The sequence below is a fragment of the Hirundo rustica genome, chromosome 11 (genome assembly GCF_015227805.2).
Source record: "Hirundo rustica isolate bHirRus1 chromosome 11, bHirRus1.pri.v3, whole genome shotgun sequence".
In the NCBI taxonomy this organism is placed as follows: Eukaryota; Metazoa; Chordata; class Aves; order Passeriformes; family Hirundinidae; genus Hirundo; species Hirundo rustica.
Genome location: NC_053460.1, coordinates 7,367,276 through 7,392,556, shown reverse-complemented (window position 1 = coordinate 7,392,556; position 25,281 = coordinate 7,367,276). Strand labels below are relative to the sequence as shown.

The 25,281-nt window shown below is 55.3% G+C and overlaps 4 protein-coding genes across 5 annotated transcripts in view; 2 read left to right on the top strand and 2 right to left on the bottom strand.

Moving 5' to 3' along the window:
* Positions 1-1,521: 1,521 nt before the first annotated feature.
* Positions 1,522-5,209, bottom strand: SETD6 (SET domain containing 6, protein lysine methyltransferase). Its single transcript, XM_040075219.2, has 9 exons — positions 5,146-5,209; positions 4,938-5,036; positions 4,708-4,852; positions 4,044-4,185; positions 3,546-3,740; positions 3,277-3,400; positions 2,856-3,036; positions 2,508-2,650; positions 1,522-2,005 (listed from the first exon to the last, which is right to left on the bottom strand). The coding sequence occupies exons 1-9, from the start codon at positions 5,170-5,172 to the stop codon at positions 1,694-1,696; spliced, it is 1,368 nt and encodes a 455-aa protein (XP_039931153.1). The 5' UTR covers positions 5,173-5,209; the 3' UTR covers positions 1,522-1,693.
* A 1,981-nt stretch (positions 5,210-7,190) lies between these two features.
* LOC120757956 (SNF-related serine/threonine-protein kinase-like) lies at positions 7,191-17,635 on the bottom strand. Its single transcript, XM_058422135.1, has 7 exons — positions 17,216-17,635; positions 11,022-11,644; positions 9,426-9,567; positions 9,052-9,264; positions 8,815-8,952; positions 8,243-8,672; positions 7,191-8,179 (listed from the first exon to the last, which is right to left on the bottom strand). The coding sequence occupies exons 2-7, from the start codon at positions 11,608-11,610 to the stop codon at positions 7,841-7,843; spliced, it is 1,851 nt and encodes a 616-aa protein (XP_058278118.1). The 5' UTR covers positions 11,611-11,644; positions 17,216-17,635; the 3' UTR covers positions 7,191-7,840.
* AGRP (agouti related neuropeptide) lies at positions 14,379-16,604 on the top strand. Of its 2 annotated transcripts, none has more exons than XM_040075695.2 (4): positions 14,379-14,451; positions 15,223-15,422; positions 15,661-15,755; positions 16,331-16,604. In XM_040075695.2, exons 2-4 carry the CDS (start codon positions 15,239-15,241, stop codon positions 16,520-16,522), a joined length of 471 nt encoding a protein of 156 aa, XP_039931629.1. In that variant the 5' UTR covers positions 14,379-14,451; positions 15,223-15,238; the 3' UTR covers positions 16,523-16,604. The 2 variants fall into 2 exon arrangements, with proteins under 2 accessions (XP_039931629.1, XP_039931630.1); XM_040075696.1 differs by having other exon boundaries at positions 14,389-14,451; positions 15,235-15,422.
* Positions 17,636-17,682: 47 nt separating the features above from the next.
* The window catches only part of ATP6V0D1 (ATPase H+ transporting V0 subunit d1), a 34,755-nt gene continuing 27,156 nt past the window's right edge, over positions 17,683-25,281 (top strand). Inside the window, exon 1 of the mRNA XM_040075288.2 lies at positions 17,683-17,873. Within this exon, the coding sequence (XP_039931222.1) occupies positions 17,744-17,873 (130 nt within the window). The 5' untranslated portion in view covers positions 17,683-17,743. The remainder of the gene's footprint in view (positions 17,874-25,281) is intronic.

Genomic DNA, 25,281 nt, shown 5'->3' with positions numbered 1-25,281 from the left:
TCCCTTACATTACCTCCTGTCCTTCGAACTACCACAGCAATCAACCAAATTTGCCATCTCTTATCTGATCTCTTCCCCTTTTCTTTCCTTTCTCTTCTCTACCTCATTCTCTTCATTACACTTCCTTTTAATTTCTCTAGTGCTCAAACACGAGAGTCTGCTGTCATCAATCCACATTCTTTCCAAGCCTTATCACTGTTCTGCAATGCAAAGAACAGATCAACATCTGGTACTTTGCCCCATTTTCCTTCCTGGCAACAAAGTAACATTAATTGCAGGATCCATTCTCAGGCCATTTCCCCTAATTCTCTAAAGGATACAAAGGCCACCCCATAATCAACTTTTTAGTAAGCAAATCCCCTCCAAGCTTTCCCCATGGTCCAAAAATACAGTCTAAAAGTGAAGTTCTCAAAATGTCCTTCTCCAATGAGATGGAACTTCCAACACCCATGCAGGCAAACAGTTACAAACAGTAGGTATAACAAAGTCTTGTTACACAGTGTTCAAACCCTTTATATGCTTTGGTCATCACCAAGTTTGTGCATACCTAAAAAACGCCAAGTTTTAACCCAAACCCCAAACTTTAACCAAGATACCAAATGTAGTATCTGCTGATGTGTACATTTTCCAGTATGATTTCTTTGGAGAGACACAGGATACCAAAATACCAGTTTTAACGATGTCTCTGTGAAGGATAGCAGCAGCTGTGTGGGATCCTGGTCAAATTCACTATTGTCCCATCTGGGAAACCAGAACAAGCTCCCCTCAGTACTGTTAAACCACCCTGTCCCCAAGCACTGTAAGCAGGGCTGTAGCTGAGCTTTGTCATGAGTGCACTGTGGGTTTTACTTGTCTGCAATACTTTTAACTGCAGCAGCACCCACAGTCCCCCTGCTCTTAGACAGGACTTCACACCCTGTTGAAGTAGAAAGCATGAGCTGGGTAAGAAAACTCATTTTTATTAAATAGAGCTTGGCCTGTCAACTGTCAGTGTTTTGTTAAGCAAAACCAAAGTGAGTTCAGGGTAGAACTGCATTAAGCAGAGGGTGCGTATCAAATTCTCGGCCTGCAGCAGCTTTAGAACTGTGACAGTGCTCCTCCAGAGTAGTCTCAAGCCCACACAGAAATATCTTTTGTGGTAATAAATGGAAGTACTTGTTATACTGAGCCTACATGAAGACCAGCTAGATGGGCCTGTACTCTTGAAAATGTTCAGCATAAAATCTGTACAGGTCAAGAGTTTAGTGTTGTCAGTAGGTATAGCTGCCAGGTATTTACTCTGAACCTCTCTAAGGTAAGAGCTACCAGCTGGATTTCTGCCCTCTTAATCTGGACAAGGAGCAGCTCTTGCCTTAAATTTCTGATGCTGAACGAGGGAATCCTCTGCTGTTCTGGCAATGTATGTCTGCCTTCCTAAAACAGCCATCAGGATGGCTGGGGTTTCTTACACAGTCTCTGGAAAAAGGTGGGATTTGTGCTCCAGAGCTCTCATGGTACAATAAGGCCACTCAAAACCACCTTTGTGCTGTGAAGAAACTTCTTTATGTAGAGGTAGCTAAAAAATCCATGTGCTGTGTGAGGGGTGAGTGTACCCGTAGTCAGTCCTGCCATCCCTTCTCTCTGCTACAGCCAGAGGCTGAGCCTTCCCTCAGGATCAGCCCCAGCCGGGTCCTGTCCAGGGACACTGAGGGTTCTATTGTAGCAGCTCTAGCAGCTGATGCAAGATCCTCTTCTGGCCGTAGCGCACATGCAGCGCTTGCTGCTCCCTTCGACTCAGTTTCTTGTAAGCCTCCTTGTTATTTAGCAAGTCCTGCTCTGCTTTCAGGTCTGCCCCATAGGATTTCAGGGTCAGCTGCACACTGTCATAAAGGAGCTTCTTGCAAGGGGTTTTAAGTCTGGAGAGGGCCTCATTTGAAAGAGTAGAGTTTTCCTCTTCCTCGCTGTCGTCTTCCCAGCCATCTTGCTCCTTATACTCCTTGAATTCTTCTTCTGACATGCAGAGCACCTGTAGTGACCCAGGCAAAGGGATAAGTCACTGGCAGTGTGAGTACATCAGGCTTTCTCCTCTGTGGATCAGAAGAGCCATGAGGAGCAGGTGAGTTATTCTTCAGCTGCACTGAAGCTTAAGAGACTAAAACTGGCTTAGATACCTAAGTGCAAGTAATTGTGGGTTAGAACATTAAAAGAGCAAATCTGGGTATTGGTAAGTCTTGTAAAGCATCTCAGCTGTTACCTACAAAGCTGCGACAGCTTTCTAGAACAGTGGCCATAAAGCCATTCAAAACAAATATGTGAGTACACATGAATGGCTACTTCAGGAGAGGAAGATGACTTAACAGCACCTGGGAGCTGGGCAGCCACACTCCCTACCACTGCTCACACAGGACTGTTAGTGCCAAACTGCCTTCAGGTGCTTGTGCCCTTCACTGAGCCATTCTGCACTGCTGATTTGCCCAGCTGCACTCTGCTCCCTTTCACAGCTCTTCCCCCACCCTGGCCACATTTACCTTGAGGGTCACTGACAGCTCTTCCTCTGTCAGCACCTCATCCCAGCCAATCACAAAGGCACCTTCCTCCCCCACCATCTCCAGCTGGCACAAGAAGTCCCACTGCTCTGAGACCAGCTGCTGCTGAGCTTCACTTTTGGCACCTGTTGTGAAGAGATTGGAGCTGTGAACACAGCCAGGATGGCAGCGGAGGGAGAAGGTGAAGGGAGAAGGGGAAACAGGAGGCAGAAAACCAAGGCATGGCCTCACTCCCTGAAATGCTGTAGACCAGGCTTATTTTTCATGTCATCCCTGTTTACCAGAGATCCCTGCCCCATCCTTTCCCTGAGGGGCTGGGGTGCCACTCACGCTGCAGAGCCGCCCTGCGCAGTGTCACCATCTGGATGTCGGCCGTGTCGTGGGTGTTGCCGGGGTAGGGCTCTGCGAAGCCGTACATGTGCAGCAGCTGCCAGTTGGCCATCTGCCCGTAGGTGTTGAAGATCTCCTGTCCCTTCCCCACGGGCTGCGTTGTAACCATCCTCAAACAGTGCTGGAAGCAGGGACAGGAGAGCATCTGAGCTGATCGACTGCTCAACTGCTTTCAGAGTTCAGGTGACCCTGAGCTTCTCCTAATGAACACCAAACATGCAGCAGGGCTTTGTATTAATGACATCCAGGCCAGACTTGCTGCCGTGGGCTTACACCCCACCCTGCTGTGCCCCCATTCCTAAAGGTCTTACTAAAAACAACGAAGCTGTGACAATGCCTGGCGCGGCAGCTTTGCACTCACAGGAGAGTATTCCAGGTTGGCATTGTGGTTGGCCACATGATTCAAAATATCTGCCACAGGCACCATCATGGGAGGATTGGGCCCCTTCTCATCTTCTTCTTCCTCCTCCAGAGGTTCCTGAAAGCTAAGACGAGCCAGTGGTACACATGACTGCACAGGGCAAACTTTACCTTACACTTGGTTTCTTGTGCAACTGCACCCTCTAACATAGCCTGTACTCCTACTTCCTTGTCTGTAATCCCTGCCTGGAGCAAAGCCCTACTTCTCACCTGTAAGCCATGACAAATGCCACCAGCTCCTTATACAACTCCAGCGTGTGCACTTTGGGGTCAAAGATGTCGGGGTGGGTCTCCATGAAAGGCAGGATGATGGTGGTGTACTCCAGGTGGATGTTAGCCAGATCCTTGTCTACAGCTTCTGGGATGCCTGTGCCCTGCAGGAGCCTTGTTCGCTCTTCTTGAGGCCTGTTGCAAGAAAAAACAGTTTCTTCTCCATCTGTGCTAGGGCCAAGGGTCTATTAACTCCTTCCTCCTTAAAAATGTCAGCTTCCCTGTGCTCTCCACGTCCTTGTTCTCTAGCTCTCTCTGTAACGTAGCTCCAGGAGGGCCCCTAAGGCTCCTGCCAGTGCCACCACAGGGCTAGAACAGAGGCTTGGGGTGACCCAGCAGGGCCACCTCCTTCCCCAGGACAACACTCAGCAGCCCCTGGCCTGTACCTGCCTTCAGCTGTACAACTGAGCCTCCCCAAGCCCCCTTGCTTCACCTTACCAGAACATGGGGTGGTCCAGGCTCCTGAAGTCTTGCCAGAGGGAGAAATACGGCTGCCAGTGGGAGCTGCTGGCTGTGTACTCATGTAGCAAGGCCAGCAGGAGAGGGACCCAACCGGACTGGCTCTGCAGGGACTCCTGGGCTACAGAACCACAGAGGGTGGAGAAAACATAAGTTGTTCTGAATTTTAGAACCAAAACCTGGTGTGACAAGCCTCTGTGCCTGTCTTCAGCCTGGAGACAGGGGTTGAGCTTTTATTCTAGTTTGTCTTGGGTTTGTCCTGAGCTGAACCGGGACCAGAAACTGCCTCTCTGGAGTTAGATATGAGCTCTCCCAGGACCCACGGCCTTGCCCTCCTCAGCGTGAGGCTCTGCGTGCCTTCAGGAACCAAGGAACTGTTCTTATTTATCAGTGCTTCAAGGAAAGCAGCATAGTATGGGTGCCTGTCACTTAGAAGCTGGAGATGTTGCATTGATGGACTTTTCTCCCTGGCCAGCACAGCTCTTAGGGAAGTGAAGGGCTGCCCATCCCTCCCCTTTCCTGGTATCAAGCAATCTTACAGCATCCTGCGCAAATCGGGAACGTTCCCGAGGCTTTACCGCGGACCCGTTTATTCCTTTGAACGGCACAGCAGACTCGAGAGACACAAGAAGCTTGCACTCACCTTCTTGCAAGACTGCGTGGATGGAGGTGGTGTGTTGGGACAGCAGCGCCGTGCGGGGGATGGTGAAGAGCACCTCTCCCGCCTCCAGCTCCTCGGCGGCCAACATCCCGTACCCCGCCACCGCGCCCTCCCTGCTCAGGCGGACCTGAGGCCAGAGCAAGCGGTGAGGGCCAGAGCGAAGAGAGCAGGGCGGACCTAGGGCATGCTCGGCCCGGCCCGCTGTGCCTCACCTTGGGGTTCAGCTCCACCCCGGCCTGCCCGCACCATGCCAGGAACCCGCAGAGGGGGTCGGCGCTACTCTTCCCCTGGGCGCCGCTCTCGACCGCCGCCTGTGGATGGAAGCATGCGGTGAAGGGGAAGGAGCCATGAGGCCGATCGCGGATCCCATAAGAGCCGGTGTGTCCCCAGCTCCCCGGAAGCCCCCGGCTTTCCCCGGACCTTGAACCTCTTGGGCGCCGACGCCATGGCGCTGCCAACGGGGGGTCCCGCACCACGTGGTCCCGGCCGGGCCCTTCCGGGTGGGCGGGGAGCTCCGCCCCATGGGCCGGGCTAACGGCGGCCAGAAAGGGACAGAAAGGACCGGGGGGGAGCAGCGGCGGAAACGCGACCCGGAGTGCCCTGTTCGCGGGGCTCAGCGGGGACTCACGGTCCCTCTCTGTAGGGCTCAGCCTCCGAGCGCATCCCTGAAGGGTCTGAGGTCCTTTTGGTGCCTCTCTGTGGGGTCCAGGGACCACCACGTTTTTCTGCGGGTGTGTTCTCCCCGCGGCCGGGGCACATCGGGGGGCTGCGGTGCGTCCGTGGCTGCCGTGGGGCCGCGCACCGCTACGGTCACAGCTCCAGATATGGGTTAAAAGCAGCGGGCTCTAATTAATCAGGGTAATTAAGCTTATGCTCTTGTTCAGTCGACACCACACACACTCCCACCGAACGTACGGGCTCTGATGTCCCCTCCGGGGCCGTCCCGAGGCCGCCGTTCTCCCGCTCATTAGTACTGTCCCCAGGAGAAGGGGGGCTGATGCCATCACTGGCTGCTCTAATGAAGCCAATTAGTGCGCACGAGGTGTTTGAAGAGGCCCCACGGGGCTCTCTGCGGGCTGTCCCTGGGGCTCCCCCACCCCGTCTGCAATTGGGCTCGGCTTTAACTTTCTCCAGTCCATTCCGAGCTGGGCAAGGCTGGGCTGGCAGGGTGGGTTCCCTCTGGGGCAAAGGGTCCCTTCCCGAAGAATGGGGAGGAAGGGCAAGAGAACATGTGGGGCTGCCTTTAGGTGCCCGCCGCGGGCTCTGTGTCTCTGTACCCCAACTCCTCGCAGCCGCCTCCCTCCCGCTCTAACGCGGCTCCCGCAAAAGCGCCGCCGCGACTCGGATTCGAGGCGAGGCTGCCGCAGCCGCAGAGCGGAGCCCGGAGCCCCGGGCGGCCACAGCCACCGCCGCCGCTCCTGTGCCCCGGCGGGACCCCCGTGCCTCCCCGGGAGCGGCGGAGGTTTCACCGCCGCTCCGCAGCGTCCTGCTCCCCTCCCCGCCTGCGCGTCCCTGCGGCACCGGCATCTTCCCAGGGCGCATCCCCGCGCCCGATCGGCGCCCGGTGACATTCCCAGAAATCGGGTGTTCGGTCTGGCCTGCGCTGGCAGCCGCGTTGGGGTGGCGTGGGAGTGGGAAATATCCAAGTGGGTCCCCACATTGTCCCTGCAATGCTGCAGGAAAGCGGGGTCCCCCCTGTCTGTCACAGACGTGACCCCTCAAACCCAAATGTGAGCATGGATAGCTCAGTTGGGAGAGCATCAGACTTTCAATCTGGGGTTCCAGGGTTCAAGCCCCTGATCAGGTGGATATGTTATCCTTTAAGAAAAATAAAGGGAGCCTGTGGACAGGAGCAGTGTCCCCTTCTGCTGCTGGGGCCCTCTGGGGGTTGTAGGGCCCTCAGGGCACCCCCTCCTTCTTTTCCTATCACTAACTCCCCAAGCTGTTCAGAGCTGGCTCCATCCCACCTGAGACCCACACAGCATTGCTCCGTTCTTCCAACCACCAGTACTCAGAGAGATCTCATGTTGGAGGAAGAGGACAGACAAGGGAGCTATGGGGGTACACCTGAAAGGAAGGAGGATGAATAGAAAAGGAAGAGGAACAGCAGAGCTGGAGGGAAGGAAGTCTGGGCTGGGTTTGAAATTGGGGGCTCAGTGGTAGCTTCAGGCTGAGAGTGGGGAAAGCTATTAGGGGCACCCTGAGGCTGAGTGTGGTTGACTCTCACGGTGATGTGCAGCACCCTCCTGCTTTCTGGCATGCCCAGGCCTTCTCTCACCTTTGGGTGTTCATCATCCCTATCCTTACTCCCATCTGTGGCTGCCCAGAGCTCCACTCTGGGCTGGGCCCCTGCCCATCTCAGCTCAGGCAGATGCTCCCTTAAAGCCACCCCTGGTGCCAAGGAAGCCATCCCCAAGCCCTGGCAGAGGGGACGGTGATGTTTTTGCAACGACACTGCACCCACATCAACCCACGAGCTTATTTTATTGTCCTGACAAACTTTGCTTCCCAGCGGCTCCGATCCTTCCACGCACATGCGCCACGGCTCAGGCCGAGCTCTGGCCCACGCCTCCGTCGTCATTCATTTCTTGCCAGCAAGAAAACAAAGAGATAATAAATAGGAAGCTTATTTGCAGGGAGGGCCCAGGGGAACAGCCCGGGGTCACGGACCAGGCTGTGCCTGGCCCTGACCAGGGCTGGCGGGGGGGCTGCAGGCAGGACAGCCCAGCCCCGGGCCATGCACACTGTGGGGCTGGGGCACTGGGGGGGCTGGGGGGAATATAGCAATCTCTATTTAATTACATTAAAATAGACTATTTAAAAAAATTATTTCTAGTAGTTAAAAAAGTATCACAGTCCATCCCATCCCGGCAGGAACATGGAACTGTCCCAGAGGTTTTGGGACATGCTGGCCAGCGCGGGGATGGACCCCAGTCTGCTTCACGCTGGGCAGGCCTGTCTGGGAGATGGTCTGTCACTGCGGGTCCCAGGGGTGGGGCTGGCTGGGTGGCCACCACGGGTGACAAAGCAGGGCACTGTGCCACCCGCTAGCCCCACAGCCACCGGAGACCAAAGGCAGGGGAGTGGGCGCCCTCCCAGACCCCACAGCGGGGCCTTAAATGACGTGGCAGCAATTGAACTGCCCCAGTGACAGGAGGCTCTCCTTGGAGCCCGGCCGGAGTTTGAAGGCCAGGGCTTTCTCGCAGAGCGGGAACTGCAGGAGCCTGTCCCGCAGGCTGTTTCCCTTGCTCTTGCCCGGGTCCAGCTTGATCGCACTCTCTGCGCCCCCTTCGGGGCCCGAACTCTCCACCGACTGCTGGGCCGGGCTGATCTGCTCCCCCTGCCCCGGGGACGTGTCTGCAGGACTGGGGAGGGCGGCAGGAGCTGTCTCTGTCCCCAGCAGCTGGGGAGCACCAGCCGAGCTGCTCTGGGCTGACAGGACGGCTCCCCTTTCCTTAGGGAACTCTGCTGAGGAGCCCTCAGGCTCTGTGTCCTCCTCCCTCCTGGGCGGCTCAGCTCCGTTTCCCCGCAGCACCGAGGGACCCCTGACTCCCTTCCCAGCCCAGGCCGCCCCCGAGCGCCCGCCCCGGCCCCCCAGCTCAAGCCCCGGCCCCCAGACCTCCCCGCGGCCGGCCGGGCGGTGGGCGCGCAGGAACGCTCGCATCTGCTCCTGGTTCAGAGAGCTGCTCTTCCTCTCCATTGCGCTGGGCCTCTCCTCCTCCTCCTCGTCCTCCTCTTCCTCCTCGCAGATCTGCTGCAGGGCCGGGGTGCTCTTGGTGATGGTGGTGTCAACGGCAGGGACCTTCAGCAGGGTCCCGCCGGGCTGCCGGCCGCCAGTGTCCCCTCCTGGGGACAGCCGGGAGCCCGCGCTGAGGCCGCCCGTCTCCGTGAAGGGCAGGAGGCCGCCGGAGCCGCCCACAGAGCCGAATGTGTCTGACAAGTTGGGCCTGAGGAAGGGGAGGGAGGTGTCAGTCCCCAGCCGGGCATCACAAGGGCTGTGGCAAGGAGAAGGACAGGGAGTCGGCCAAGACCCTGCACCGGGGACCCAGGATGGTGGGGAGGGGGACAGGGGGCAGCAGGGGGGCTCACCTGCTCTGTACCTCCTTGGCCAGGTTGTAAACGAGACTGAGGCGGTGGCCCTGCTTCTCCTGCTTCTCCCGCAGCATTCTCTCCGCCAGCAGGAAATACGTGGCCGTGATGTGGTTGTAGCGGTCGGCTTCCAGCGCCCTGTGGGACCGAGGGAATTGCATCAGCACACAAGGAACGTGCTTGGAGGGACCCCCAGAGCCCTTCACCGGGGCTCCCCGCCGGCACCCCGTCACTCACTCCTGGATGGTGTCCCGATCCGCGATGTTCCCGCACACCATGGCCTGGAGGATGATCTCGTGCTCCTCCTCAGACACGCGCTTGTGGGAGGTGAGGGGCAGCAGGAAGCGGCTGGCAGGGGATGGGTCCACCCCCTGCAGCCACGAGTGGCCCTCGATCTGCTCCAGGGACGCTCGTTGCTTCGGGTCCCGCTGCAGCATCCTGGAGATGAGACTGGGGGAAAGGAGTGACGTTGCAGGCACTGTGTGAACCCCAAAGCAAGCAGCTTCGCCTGCTCTTCCCACCTCAGCTCCCAGGCATCTGCTGGGGCTGGGGCACCCAGCCTGGGGGCAGCAAGCTGGGGTCTGGGGGTACAGTGAGGGGGTGCTGCTCACTCAGCGCACTGTGCCGAGACGTGCGGGGGGACGGTGTAGCGGCAGTCCATGATCATGGTGAGCGTTTCGCTGTCGTTGGCCTCCTGGAAGGGGGGGTGGCCGCACACCAGCATGTAGAGGATTACTCCTAGGCTCCAGATGTCTGCAAGAAGCAGCAGCAGCAGTTCAGGTTGCGCTCACCATGGCCCAGGAGATTCCCCACCCCAGGGACTCTGGGAGGGGCTGCTCCACCAGCCCCCAGTGCTGCCCCAGCAGAGACCAGCACTCACTGGGATGTTCCTTGGAGGTAACAGCTGCCAGGTCTTGCCCCATGGAGAGGGGGACCATACTCTCACCAAGGCAGGGAAAGACCTGCCCATCCCCACATCTAGCCAGGTCTCAAGGGACTTCCCCAAAGTAGTTGAGGTGTTATCACCTTGTCCAGGCAGGGACAGAAGGCCAGCCCTAAGCTCTGCCCCCTCCCTGCTCCCTCCAGTCATACATCCACCCACAGCACTGTTTCGTGTTGTTCCTCACCTTCCTGATTCTCAAACCAAAACCATCCTGGTACTGGGCTCTTCTTCAGGAGACACTACAGCCATCAGAGAGGGGCATAGCACTGATCTGGGCTCTCCAGCTGCATGGGGATCAGCTGGAGCAGGATTGCTGCCCTATCCTGGGGACAGAGATGGAGCCAGAAACATCTTCACTGGCTCCTCCTGCCCAGAACACAAATTCCTGCAGATGTTCGGGTTTAGGATGCTGAGCACGCCCTGGGGCGCTCTGTTAATACCTTCAGCTGCTTAAGTCAAGTGTTGGAAAATTTCTCATCTGCGTCGGTTTTCTCCCTTCATTTCCCTTTGCAGCGCCACCAGCTTATTTTTCTACCGCCTCCATAAGCTATCCCTGTTCTCAACTCGGGATCCGCCTTCCCCTGAGCCAACGCTGAGCTTTTGCCTTTACGGGCTCATGTTTTGCTTTGCTAAATCCTCCTGCCCTAATTCCAGCCAGCCAGACAGCTCGGATCCTGCTTCCCTCCCACATCGCCTCTGTCGCAGCAGAGCCTCTTGGAGCCCCCAGCCCAGCTCCCTGTGCCCTGGGACAGTCTCCCCAGACCCCCGCACCGTGGCCAGGGGAGGAGGAGCACTGGGAGCCATGGGGAGGAAGTGGTTTTCAGGGCGGGGATGGAGCAAAGGAAACTTTCGGAGCTCCTCCACCCAAACAGCAGCATCCCGAGCAGATTTCCTTCCGGCCTCACCCTGCCAAATAACCGCCAGCGCCAGATTGCTGGCAGCTGGATCCTCACACTGCTTCTCCTGGCGGCTGCCACGCCAGGCTCCACAGCCTGCTTGGGCTTTTTCCCCTTCTCCAGCAACCGTCACTCTACGGGATCTCTGTGGATGCCGGGATGGTCTCTGCAGGGAGGACCCTGCTGTGCCAGGGCAAAGCTGGGCAGCCAAGCACCCAAGGGACAGGCTTGCTCCTTGCAGGGACAGCACTGCCACCGTGTGCTCCTAGTGTAAGAGGCCAAGTGGGAGGTGGTACCCAGCTGGCAGGACCATGCTCCAGGCAAGGGGCAGGAGGGAGGCAGGTCCCAGGGCACCCCACAGCCCTTACCAACAGCCGGGGCATCGTACTCATCCCCAAGCAGGATCTCGGGCGCCGAGTAGGCCAGGGAGCCGCAGCTCGTGGTGAGCATCTTGCCGGGCTGGAAGCGGTTGCTGAAGCCAAAGTCAGTGAGTTTGACCACCCCTTGCTCCTGGAAGAAGACCACGTTCTCGGGCTTGAGGTCACGGTGCACCACGTGGAGCTTGTGGCAATAGGAGATGGCGTGGACGATCTGAGCAAAGTAGTGCTTGGCCCGCGGCTCGGCCAGGCCGCCCTCGTGCCGCATGATGTGGTCAAACATGTCCCCACCGTCGCCCAGCTCCAGGATGAGGTAGAGCTTGGCGTGGGTGTCGATGACCTCGTAGAGGCGCACCACGTTGGGGTGCTGCACCAGCTTCATGCAGCGCACCTCCTGCAGGAGCTGCCCCGCCGCCTCCCCTGCCAGCTTGCTCTTGTCGATCACCTTCACAGCCACGCGCTGCCCAGTGAAGACGTGCCGGGCCAGCTTCACCACCGCGAAGTGGCCCTTGCCCAGCGTGCGCTCCAGGTCGTACAGCCCCGCGATCTTGCCCTCGCCGCAGCCCTGTGCCCCGGCCATGGCGATGTCGTCAGGTGGGGACAGGCATCAGGCGCTGTGCGGTGGAGGAGATGCTGAGCGATGTGAGGTGAGGGACAGGGTGCCACTGATACCAGCACTGCCAGGACATCAGGACCCCAGCAGCCTGGGCACCCCTGACACTCCACCTCACAGCCCCCATCCCAGGACCTAGACCCCTATCTGTATCCCTATCTTCAGTATTTTGGAGATCTCAGTACTTCCATCTGAGTATCCCAGGGCACCCCCTAATCCCCATGTCCAGGTCCCCAGCATCTTAAGTACTCCAACACCCTCCTTTCAGTTCCCAGCATCCTGGATGTCCCGATACATCCCTCTACTTCCCAGAACGCCAGGACATCCTGATACCCTCTCCTCCAGGTGTCCAGAACTGCAGCACTCTGGGCACCCCAATACTCCTGCCTCCAGTCCCTCATCACCCTGAGCAGCCCCATATTCCTTCTGTCCTGGTTCCCAGCAGCCTGAGCACTCCATATCCCTACCTCCAAATCGCCAGCACCCCTGTCACCCCATACTCCCAGACCCCAGCATCCTGGGCACGCAGATAATACCAACCTCCAGGTATTCGGCATCCTGGGCACCCCAATAATACCAACCTCCAGGTATTCGGCATCCTGGCTACCCCAGTATGCTCACCTCCACTACCCAGCACCTCTGGGCACCCCCATACCTCCGTCTCCAGTCCTCAGCACTCCGGGCCACCCCCAAAACGCCAACCTTCAGGTCTCCAGCACCCCTGTCACTCCCGTATCCCCATCTCCAATCCCCAACATCCGTGCAACCACTAAAGCCCTCACTTCCAGACCTCAGCACCCTGGGCTCCCCCATGCTCCCCCTCCGGCGCCCCGGGCACCCCGATACCCACCCCAGCCGCTGTCACCCGGTGCGCCCCAGCGGAGCCGCACTCACCGGGGCGCGGAGCTGCGGCCGCCGGGGCTGCGGTGCCCGAGCGCGCCCGCCCCGCTGACGTCAGGGCGGCTCCGGGATCGCGCCTTAAAGGGCCCGGCCCGGCGGGGCTGAGGCCGGGGCGATGCTCATCGCAGCTGCGGACAGGCAGCTCCCGCGGCCCGGCTCCTTACTGCCCGTTTGGGGTAGCGGGGACTCGCACGGCCTTAGCAGTAACGAGGGCTGGTGATGAGTTAAATGAGCCTCCCGCCTGCCTGGATGCTTCCAGGAGGAGAGGGAGAGCCCCCAGCCCGGGTTGTCTCCGGAGGGTCCCGCTTTGGGGGCTCCTGCCCGGGATGCCCGCTCACGGGCATCTCTGCTGTGCCACTGACCCACTCCATCACCCGCTCCCACCCTCGCTGGAGCCTGAACCATTGAGCAGGGAGCGCAGCCCCGGCCCCCCTTTCCCCCTCGCTTTAAGCCGTCTTTTCCTGGAAGCGGCCCGGCGAGCGGCCGGCCGCCTCATTTAGCTCGTTACTGGCCATCGGGATGCGCACAAAGCAGATGTTGCTCCCGCAGATTAAAAAGCTCTCAGCGCGGCCGCCCGCGTTCCCGCTAATGCCTTCCCAGAAGTCCCGGCCCGCGGCTGCAAACAGCCCCTAATGAGCGGCGCAGAGAGCGCCGTGCGGGGGCTGGTGTCAGCGGGGACGGGGGCAGCGTGCACTGCGCACCCGGAGGGCCCAGAGCTGAGGAACGGAGCTGGGGCTGGATGGGACACTCGGCACACACCTGGGCCTTGGGCGTGGAAAGGGCTGCCAAACCTGCCTCTCAGCCAAGATGAGTCTGTCCGGGCATTGTGGGGTGCTGGAGGCATCCGGGTGCTGTGGCAGGGGATCCTCACTGGGGCTTGTGCACTGGGGGAGCCAGATGGGTGGTGAGTGATTCCAGCAGCCACTTGCAACTGGAGAAGATAACGCATGGCAGATGAGCAAATTACTGGTCCTGTGCCTGCTCAGCTTGTCCTTCAAATGCAGCAGGAGTCAGACCATGTGAGGACAGGGGTGCTCATCCGTGTAGGAGCAAAGGAAGCCCGCAGAGCCCCAGAGGTGGTGCTGCAGCCAGGAGCAGTGGCTCACGCTCTCCTGGGGGTCCTCCTGGTGAGGGCAGAGCCTGGGCTGCCAGCCTTCCCTGCTGGGTATGTCAGAGCCTGCTGAACCCTTCCTATTATATCTTATTCACCCAATCTCTTGCAGGGCTGAAGGCACTCAAGGCCGTAAGTATCCCCCAAAGGAGCCTGGCTCTGGGGAGATGTAGGTTTTCCAGATAAGACATGAGTAAGAGATGTGGTTAACACAGGTGGAAGCCTGGAGAATCTGCAGATGGTATGTGGTCAGGAGCTGGAGGACTTCTGGAGGCTCTGCACTATGAGTAGATGCTTGCCAGGAGATATAGGCAACATTCCCTTTGGAAACCAGTCAAGCTTGGCATGGTTTTCTTGAGGAGACTGTAGCTGTGTTATTTCTGTATTTGGGGACTAGGAGATGTCCTCAGGCTCCAGCCCTGGTGCTGGAAAGGGAAGTGGACTGGAAGGGGAAGTGGGCTGCAAGGACAGCGGAGATCGCTTCCAAGAAATCTGTGAGTTTGGAGTTAACAGGGTTCTGTTCCTTCCTGCAGCTGTGCAAGGCACAAAGCAGGAGTCCCCCCTCCCATGCATCACCCCACTGGCTGCCTCTCTACCCAGACAAAGCCCATTTTCCAGAGACTCCCACCTACCTGGTAGTTAGTGAAGTCATGTGGCTGAAGCACTTAATTAATAAAAAGCCAATATAAATCCCAGTAAACATGTGGGGAGGAGGACACTGAGACAGAGAGCGGTAGTGGCGCTTCCAGCAAGCTCAGTGGAGCAGCGGACAGCAATCCCCCTCTCTGCTCGGAGAGGTCAGTGCTTACCCCGGGAAGGGTCTTGGGAGCGTGCGGGATGTGATGCCCACGGCTGTGGGGCTCCCCACGGTGCAGAGGGGTCTCTCCCACCAAAGAGCTGGGTGGTTTTGTGGGATGGGGAGAGGAGGAGTGGCCAGCATTGGGCTGCTGGAGCCAGGCTTGGAACCTCAAGGCTAGCCAAGCAGCAGGCACAGGGTTTCCCAGGATTTGGCTGACAGCAGCAACTGGGATACCACCTCTTGGCCCCTTTCCTTTTGCTCCCTAAGGGGTCACCTACTTTTTAAAGCCTTCAGGCCCCCAAAGCCCACAGTCTGATCCTGCAGCTTCTCCTGTCCCCCAGCCGTGTGTGCTGTGGTCCGTCTCCCTGCCCAGCACTCAGATTCTAGTGGCACTTCCAGGCTCAGCTGGCAGGAGCCATGTCAGATGTTTTGGCCACACACTGCACCTCAGTGGTCTGGTGGCTTCTGTGTGTGGGGCAGAAAAGATCAAATCTCAGTCCATTCTCTGATGGTCACCCCTTTCTGTGGGGAGATCATCAATGTGCTCACATGTGGAGAGAGCTTTGGGGGCTCCTGTTCCCAGGTGCCTGTGGGCCCAAAAATAGGATCTCAAGTCCAAGGGAACAAACAACTGGGAATGGTGTCTGTGCTGGCAGAGGCTGCCCCTCGCTGACACGGCACCTCTCGGGGCGGCGGGGGTGATGGCAGTAGAGGGGACAGGCCAGGCTGCCAGCGGGTGGGCTGATGCTGGCCAGGCCCCTCCGCACAGGTCGTTCCCCAGGACCATGCTGAACGTGCTGCTGCTGTGCTGTGGGCTGCTGCAGGGGATCCAGGCTGTCCTGGATCTCAGGACCGCTGACCTCAGCTGTGGCCACCTGCAGAAGGCAAGCGGCGGGCTGGAGGGGGTGGACAGAGCCCGCCACGCCAGCCTGCAGCGGAAAGTCAAGGAGGTGTCTGCGGAGCCGGCAGGTGAGTCCTGCTCTTCACTGACCCGCACCAGCTGCTCGCTGGAAAACCCACAGCCCAAAACTGAACTGGGGATCCCCTTAAAGCAGCACAGCTTCTCCTGGCCTTGGCTAGTGAGAGCAGCCTGGCAGCCCACAGGGAGCGGGGTCTTTGTTTTTTTGTGTGGGCACACGAGCAAAGGGAGAAGAATCAGAGCTGATCCTCTAGCAGCCTCCTTGTCCAGCCTCTCTGTATCTCACAGGAGCTCTGCCAAGGCTGGGGTTTGAGCAGATGGCCTTGGGCGTCCAAGAAGCTGATGGTGACCTTGTGCAGAGAGGCAGCCTGCTGGAGCCACAGGTATGAGCTTTCTTACAGACACCCCTAAGGGCAGGGCGGCCTCAGGCCACAGCAGCCTTCTCCGTGTCCCTGGAGCTGGGCACAGTACTGCCTGGGACGGGAGCTGAGATGAGCTGAGGCTGCCCAGGCCTGCAAGGGGCTCCAGCACTCAAAGGAGAGTGGTTCAAGCATGTGCTCCTGTAATCCATTTAATTAACCTCAAGTGTAGCCCAGGAAGCCTCTGCAGAGCAGGAGTTTGCAGGACAGTGCCCTGTGTTTTCTGGCTCAGCTCCTGGTGCCTCTGGGCAGATGGCACAAGCACCCTTTGCTGAAGTCCAGGTTGAGCTTCAAAATAAATGCGTTGCAGAAAGGCCTTGAGACACCATGGATGAGGCAGCAATGCCTGCAGAGTCCACAGGGCTCAGTAGTGACTTCCAACAGAAAACAGAGCCCCGAGTGGAACACAACAGAAGCCTCTGCTGCTGGCAGCGCCACGTTTCAGCAGCCACTCTTGGCTCGCTCCCGCACAGTTCATTATTGCTGGCACAGTGGTCAAGGACCAGCTCTTCCCCTCCTCTTCCTCCTCTCCCCTGCAGGCATCATCCACAGAACTGCAAGCTGAGGGCCGTGAGGAGCGCTCCCCCCGCCGCTGCGTCCGTCTCCTGGAGTCCTGCCTCGGCCACCAGATCCCCTGCTGTGACCCCTGTGCCACCTGCTACTGCCGCTTCTTCAACGCCTTCTGCTACTGCAGGAAGATCAGCACCAACTTCCCCTGCGGCAAGAACTAGCGCCCGTGGGGCTGCCAGCCCCTCGCCCCTGTGTGTGCCTCCTTCTGTGCAGCTCCAATAAACCAGCCCTTCGCAAAAGCCACTGCAGAGTGGGAATGGTGTGATGTGTCTGCTCTCAGGGGACAGGGTGGCAGCAAGAGGAGGGTGGCCTGTGCACAGCTGAGCTCAGTGTCCACGCAGCCGACACTCCAGGACACATCCATGTCAAACCAGATGTGCCTTGTCTGGCTACACGACTGGTGTTTCAACAGCAGGGGTATCCCAGGTGATGTTCTGGCTCCGCTGCTGTTACCCGCAAAATTGGGTTAATTCCCTGGTGTGCACCCAGCCGATAGTGACACGCTCCAGGGAAACATCGATTGCTTATTTCAGAGCTGCCCCGGCCTGGGTGCTCGGTGTTACTCCACAAATCCAGCACACCCCACCGGGCTTTCCCTGCCATTATCTACCCTGAGAAGTTCAGGGTTAGTAATTTCCCGAGCACAGCTCCAGTATTAAGAATGGTCAGTAATTTCCATAGAAATCATGTAACTCCACGCAACTTCTACTCATGCTCAGGGGAAGGGTCTTTCTGACCAGCAGGCATGATTTTCAGTTTTACAATAAAGACAGTTCAGCTCTAAACACCTGAAGCATGAGTATTTCACCAGCTTAACAATGTACATATAGACATATATGAACATCTTGACTTACTACATCCTTAAAGCTTGTTCCAGGATATTCTTGAGTGAGGAGTGCTGGCGCTGCCTGTTCCACTGATAGGTCTCCTTTCTTCCTGATTAGGCTTGAAAGTATACAGAGGTCTTACATCAAAGAACATGCTGCCTTAAGATAACCCTGACATATCCCACATTTTGCAACACCTCTACATCAAACAAAATTATTTTATTTTTTTACAGAGCAGCTCCTAGCAAAGCCCTTTAACTGGCTAGGTATTTCGCGACTAGCAGAAGTGGTGTCTCGGCAGTAGGCGACACTGCGAACTCTACTCGTGTGTCCTCCTCCTGCCTGCATCGCTCACGGTGGCCGAGGTGCAGGGAAGGGGAGTCTCTCGCCCGGCGCAGGGCAGCCGGAGCCGGGTACAGCGGTCACGGCGTCATGGCGGCCGCCGCCTCAGGCCGTTCCCCTTCGCAATGGCTGCCGGGAAGGGGCCGCGGCCACGTGACCCCGCGAGTCACGTGAGGCGGCGGGCGGTAGCGCTGCCGTCTCGTCGCTGCCGCCATGTCGTGTTTCCCGGAGCTCTATTTTAACGTGGATAACGGCTACCTGGAAGGGCTGGTGCGCGGCTTTAAAGCGGGGGTGCTCCGGCAAGGCGACTACGTGAACCTGGTGCAATGCGAGAGCTTGGAGGGTGAGTAGCGGTAGAGGCCTGAGGCAAGCGGGAGCAGCACCCCCCCCGCCACGCCGCGTCCTGAGGGGAATGTCCGAGCCGTGGGCTGAGAGGAGATAGTGGCAGGCTGTGGGGAGCCGAGGGGCTGCCTGGCAATGGGGAAAAGAGCGGATAGCGGCGTTTATGAGGCTCTGTTCCCTCTTCACCCCGTGGCTGAGGACGCAGTCGATGTCCCGTCCTGTCCCCCCACCCGCTTGAGCTGACTCAGTTTCCCGGTCAGCCCGGCCGTGTGATTGCAGCAGCTGATATGTTTTGCAACAAAGCACATTCTTCTCTTCCAAGTTTTTTAGCAGAAAGCAATGCACATGCAGACAAATTGACCATGCCAATTTCAAGGACTTTACCGAACATTTTTGAACAGGCAAAATTGAGCCATGCGTTCTTTCATCAGAATGCTCAAGCACTAATGGACACTTTTCACATTTCCAAAAGTCAAGCAAAAGAAATCATTAGTGCTTGCCCTGATTGTCAGCTTGTTCAACCTCCTGCTTCCATGGGAGCAGTCAATCCCAAAAGATGGATATTTTGTGACATCAGTTTGCCATAACTGCAGATACAGTGGTGTAAGGGACCTTGGGCTCCCACTGCTTTCTTGAGGCGGCCGGTGGCTGTGCCCTGTGCCCTGAGGATTTTGGGAGCCTGGTGGGTTTTGACAGGCGTTGCTGCTGAGACGTGTTTGTGCCTTCACTCCCTAAAGGGCAGGGGAGCTTTTTAAGGCCTGGAAAAAAGTAATTGGTATAATCTAGGATCGCTGATATCCATTATTAGTTTTTAAGGAGATCAGGTCACCTAGGAAAGTGCCTGCTGTTATTGAAGGATCACTAGTGTAAAAAAGTCTAGTGCACATCTCAGTAAATTCACCAGTGAATTACCTGTGATCTTGAGATCTTTCGAGGCTAATTCTGATTTGCAGCTGTCATTTTTTTTTCTTAGATCAGTGTGTACAAACTTGCAGAACTGTGAGGATTTTTTAATATATATATATATATATATATATATATATATTTTTTTTTTTTTTTTTTTTTTTTACAATAAAGGAGATGAAACACTGGCACAGGTTGTCCAGAGAGGTGGTGGATGCTCCACTCTTGAAAACATTCAAGGCCAGGTTGAGTGGAGCTCTAAACAACATGGTCTAGTTGAAGATATCACTGCGCATTGCAGGCAGTTGGACTACGTGGCCTTTGAAGGTCCCTTCCAACCTAATCTATCTGCAGTTCCGTGATCACCTGTGGTCAGCTCATCATCTTAATTAGCTGGTGCTAAACTATTCCTCTGATCAGTGACCTGCTTAGCAGTTTTCACTCTTTGTACAGAATCTGGATCACAAATCACAAAGATTAAAACCAGGCCTGTCTTGAAATAAACTAAAAACACACGCATCTAGAGATGTTGATTGTTTTGATCAGTGGAACTGTAATTGTTGGATCATTCTTTCTTCTAAAAAAATTATTAACCGTCAGTTTTATCTAGGCAGTCATTGATGAGTGGTTAATTGACATTGACAGATGCATCCCTGGATGCAAGTTATGTGGAGCTGCTCACTCCAGGTAACAACAGAATGGGAACAGAGTGCTCTGTTGTGCCCCAGTCTCCCCCTTAAGAATTGCAGTATATTTTTACTTAGGACAGAAGCTCCTTTTCCGTTTTTCTTTCTTTGCAGCTCTTTGCTTGCAGCAGTCACTGTCATTCCTGCCATGGAGCCCAGGGCCTAAAGAGAGCAGTGGGAGTGACTTCTGCTCTCTTGGTAGTCACTGGTCTCAGCGTGCCCTGAACTGTGACTTTTCCACGTTTCCTGCAGATAACTTCCTCTTTGGAGTCTTTCTGTACTTGGAGCTTCTCTTTTCTCTCCGTTTCTTGGTTTCTGAACCAACCCGCTTAAACCTAGTTCTCCCTTGGAGTGGTGTTGGCTGCATTTGGAATGAATCACGCTGGAGTTCCCGCATATTTGCCATGGTATCGTTGCTGTTCTGTCTCCAGCAGCTCTCTGGTGGCAGCCGCTGCTGTGCTCTTGGTCACGCTCCATTCAGAACATGAAGAGTCTTCCAAATTTACTGCCAGTCTTGTTCCTCCTTTGCTTGGCTCGCGATGCCCCTGCTTAGCCTGCTTTTGGAGAGGGATTTTTCTTCAAAGGAGCACTGTTCTTTATTACTTACATAAGTCTCTGGTCAGACAATTTCTTTGTCCTTTTAGTCCCGATTTTCCCAGTTCAGTAGTTGTTCTATGCTCCACAGACTTTTAACGTGTTTCTTTCTTGCTCAGATGCTCGTCTGTGCTAAATTCAGGTAGTGGCTGGTGTATTAGAAACCAAAATAAGTACTGGGGCATAAATTACTGATACATTTTTCCCTTTTCTCTGTTTTGTCTTTGCTTCTGCTTCTCACGTATCTAGCTCTGCAGTTAGTCCCAGTCCTGGAGCAAGTGATTGCCTTGGGCCATGGAGAAAGCCTGAAAGACCAAGGCTGTTTCGGGTCTGGCCCTGAGAATTGGGTATCTGGCTGCTTGGAAGACGTTGTGCTTCCAGATCTGAAATGCTGCTTCCTCTGGTGTGCCCAGATCAGTCTGGAAGCATAAAAGAGTTGACTTGTCTGCTTCAGGACTTGGGCTGGCAGTTTAGTGCTGCTGGAAGGGAGGAAACCGTGCTTTTCTGCGTGATCCCCTGTTGCCTCTGCTTGTCTGATCACAAGGTAACCTGATCCAAGCTCTCGGGTGTTGAGACAGAAACAGAGCCGAATGGGCTGTCTGTGGTCAGGCAAGCTCCTGAGCTGGCCTTCAGAAGTGCGGAAAAACGTGTCCAGGGTTGAGGGTGTGTATGTGAGAACTGTTTTGGTTTAAGCTTTCTCTGAAACCCTTTAGAAATAACATGTGTGATCCCTTCTTTCAGCTCCAAAAGTCCTGGTGCTCTGGTTGTTTCTCAGCCGAGGCCCTGTGCAGTACACAGGAGCTGGGAGCGTTTGGAATCTGCCTGGAGGTCGCTGTTGTATCCAGTTCCTGCTTCTGACACAAGGTGTCAGTGAAGGACCTGGAGCTGCTTTCTTCTGCTCCAGTGCTGTGAGCGTGGATCTGTGCTTGAGTGGAATCTGTTTGGGGCAGCCAAACTTAGGAGTCGCCCAGATTTCTACTGTTGAAGGATTGGTGAGTCATCTACAGCTTCTCAAGCTGTGGAGGCCTGTCAGAGGTCTGATATTCTGTCAGGAGAATGAAAAGCTGTTGATGGAGTTGAACAGTGGTGACGCTTTTTAGCAGCAGAGTTCAGTCTGGGACTGGAATGTAGGTTATCAACTGGCTTTACTGTTGGTCTGCAAAATTCCTTTTTGCAAAAAGCATGCAGAGCCCAAGAAGTGCACAAAAGCATCTTGGACCAGGAATATCTTTACCCTTAGGTCAGTGTTCATGAGCTTTCTATTGCTGCTAATTCTCCTTGCTTCCACAGCAGCAGTGTGCTTTCTTTCTGACCTGCCAGTGTTTGTAGAGGTGATTGGTGAAATCCAGCAGCAGGAAATCCAGCTGGTTGATGAGGCTGATGAGTGGCAGGGAGTTGGCTCAGGCCTGTGGGCCTCTTTTGGGGGAGGCCTTCCACAGACTCTGCATCTCAGCACCACCACTCTGTGGGTGATTGTGCCTCTGTCTGTGCAGCTGGCACAGCTGAGAACTGGGATGCCATGGGAACAGTGGTGTGCACTTGGAGGAATGGGATCTGTCCATGGAGTTTGTCTTCTGTACACTGGGCTGTGTGCAGGGTATGCTTTTGTTTTCATTGTCCCAAGGATCTTTTTTCTCCCCTGCAGGCTGCCATTGCTTGTGATGTTCAGCACTCCTTTCACTGAGAGAAGAGCAGGGAAGGGTGTGCTACCTGTGTCTTTTCCATTTTATCATTGTGGTCCTGGAATTTAGGCCCCAAGAAGGCTGGAGCTGGTCTTCTCTTTCAGTATAACCACATAGGCAGCGTGTCCTCTCTTGTTGTTGCAGAGCTCCAGACTGACTTCAAGAGTGCTTTTGGTGGAGCTCATCGTCTTCTGTGTGAAAGGGGAACAGTACAGATCCTTCCCTTTGCAGCTCCTTCACTGTACCACCAAGCAAGGAGAGGCCACTTGATGGTCCCGAGGTGTGGCTGTGCTTAGGTCCATCCTGAGCTCTGAGAATGGTTCTGTCTGAACTCGGGGGAAGTAGAAGCCAGGCCTTAATGCAGTGGGCACCTTTCGCTGTCGTTCACACAGTGATGATTTGTCACTCTCCTGACATCTTGAAGCTCTGTGTGAGAAGCTGACCCCTGTGTGCTGGGACTGTGCAGCAGGTCTGGCCACAAGAGCTTTCTCCTGCCAGAGGAGGCAGAGTGTACAGGCAAGATGAGACCTGAGGAAAGTACAGACCATTCCTGTCCTCTGAATGCTGACTTCTCGTGCAGCAGCAGAACAGCGTCCAAAATGCTGTCCTGATCTCGGTGCTTTGTCCTGCATCCTGTATGGGTGTAACCACTGGGCTGTGGCTGTTTCATCAACTGTCCTGTTAAAACAAGCTCCAGGAAAACATCATTTATTACAAGAATGGTGGCACTTCCATAGCCTGCTAGATGTGGTGGCAAACAAACACTGTGGTCACTGGCTTCCTGCAGGGTTCAGCAGAGGCTCTTTGCTGTTTGTTCTGGCCTCCTTTACCAGGCAGAGACCTGCTTCATAGCTTCTCCTAGCTAAACTTCAAGCTGCAGCTGAGGTCAGCTTCCTGGTGCAGCTTCAGCCCTTGTTTGTGTCCTACCTCTTGTTAGAGGATGATGATGTCTGGGTTTCCTGGCAGGTATTGCTGATCAGCAGCCTGTCAGTGCTTTCATCTTGTTTTCCCTCAGCTGTTGGCTCCTGCAGCATGAGACTGTTTGCTTCCCTGTTTGTTTTAGTTTCTGAGTGATTTGTTGCCTCTCCCTTAACCCCTGCACTAGGTGCTGGGCTGATGTCCTGCACTGGATTTCTGAGGTTGCAGAGTGTCATAGAGGGGACACTGCTTTTGGAGGGGGAAAAAAGCTTATTGGGCATGCAGGCAGATGAGGAAGGGTTACTTTGCCTTTTGGATGGGTTAGGAAGGGGCTGCCTAGTTGAGGGGCTTCTCATGGAACGTGACCTGGCTGTGCTGGGCTTGAAACTCTGAGTGGAGTGAGTTCAGTCCCAGGAAGGGATGGGCTAGAAATACAGGCTGCTCTTTGGTGCTGACACCATCTCAAACTGGTGAAAAGTCAAAGGTGAGATACTGATGTAGGAAAGAGCTGAAGATGATGCTTCTCTCTGTCTTTACTGTGGCTCAGATGAATTTGGTGCCTGACAACAGAGAAGAGATAGCACGTCACTGCTGGTGGTGTGCAACCACAGGAAAGGTCTTAAATTCTGTAGGGAACAAAAGGTTTCTGAGTTCTTCTTGAGCAAGATTTCAGAGAATCAGCTTCAGGAGCGTCTGAGATGGCTATAAACAGATCAAACAAACAGCAACAAGGCAAATGGTAATGGTTGCAGTCTCCTGAAGGGAGGCGTGGGCGATACAGCTCATCTGCAGACTGCTATGTAATCCCTCGGCTGCTTTACTGCCTCCAGCCTAGGAGATGGCAAATGATATTTTCATTTTTTATATAGGTGGTGACGGCCCCAGGTGCTTTGGAGGAAGATGTCGGGGTTACAGCACATAATTTTTGTGAAAACATCAGTTCAGCTCAGAAGGTGCAGAAGCTGATTCTGTGCCTCTGTGTGAGAGGACAGATCAGCCCTTGCCTGGAAGTGCTTGAGCCCTTAACTTGATTCAGAGCTCTGCAATGCAGTTACAACAGGAAAGAAGGAAGGGTTGGAAGTCTGAGCTGATGGGGCCATGGATCACTCTGTCTGAGCAGGGCTTCCAGGAAAGGCTTTGACTGGCAGGTGTCTGACAGACTAATAGCTTGGTTCCTTGTTATGTCAAAGCAAATTTGCAAGAGAGGATAGTTGCATTAGTGTGGATATAAAGTCTCTTGTGAGGATGCCATCTGAAATGTCAAGGTGTTGGCACAGCGGTGTGTTGAATTAAGCTTTGGTCGTGTTTGTGGCTCATGTACAGGCAGCTGCATGAAAACCAGAGGGCCTGATCTGAGAGTTGATAGGAGGTGGCTGTAAGTACATGTCATGGTAATCCCGAGCACTACCCTACCCAGCTGAAAAAGGCTGTCATTCTGACAAATGGTTGTGTTCTTGCACGAGACAGCTTTCATGGGTGCAGTGACCTGGCCATAATTTCCTAGGTTTTGTGGGGGAGGAGAGAGAACAGAAGTGTTGTGGTCATTCGAGTGCTCCCTTACCAAATACTGGCTCAGTCTGTTACATAAAGTGTGTGAACTGCTTGGAAAAATGCCCAAACAGGCAAATGTATCTTTTAAAATCAATCATTGGGTTGAGGCCCAGTGCTGTTGTTGGTCGGTGTCTGGAGCAGCTCATCAGGAGGGGCTGGGCTCTAGGTGCAGGTCTCTCTTTTCAGCAGCAGCTGGGGAAGAGGCACTGCAAAAGCCTTGCAGCCGATACGATCCCGCATGCAGCGTGTGGGATCTCTGGCAACTCCCCTTCCACAGTGCTGCTCTTGCTGCCAGAGGCCAACTCAGGCTCAGTCTAAGCTCGAGTTAGGAACCTGAGCTTTTGGAGAGCTTGGGGCTTGCTCAGCAGTGGGTCCATTTATTAGCCACCATGCTTCTGGGACAGCTCTTTTGGCAGCAGATTTGTGAAACCACGGGATTAGTTTGCTCTCATCTGAGAAGCTTAACATGTGAAAAGTCCTATTAAAAGTTCCCAAACCCTCTTGGCTGAGGCTTGGTGGCTAGCCCAGCAGCTGGAGGAGGACAGGCTAGTGTAGAGCACTGATACACCGTGGGATGCACTGAGTCAGGGTTCATAAATCCGGTCCAATTTTTGGAAAATATGTTCCGTTTTGTGTGCTTGGATGCTAAAAGATTCAGGAAAGTTTAGTTTGTGGCTGGCCTTCCTTGTAAAGATGAATTCCAAGTGTTATATAAACATGGCCCTTATTCCAGTTGCAACATAATGCGCTGGCTCTCGTGCTGTGGCGTTGGGGGGACAACCCCTTCATGGAGCAGGGCAAAATGTTCCAGCCAAGCAGCTCATGGGAGCTTGCTCAGAGCTGTTGGAGAGCCTGCAAGGCACAAGCCTGTGTGCCTCCAGTCTAGATTCAGTGCAGCTCTGACTTCCTGGAAGTACAGCAAACTTCTTTTTGTGTCACTGGGTCTGTAGCATCAAGTGACATGATAGTAAAGCAGCTGCTTGCAACCTCAAAAGCAGAGTTTCAGATTGTGATGACAGCAAAACAAACCGATGATATTGGACTTGAGGAAACAAGCTTTGGCAGCTTCCCTACT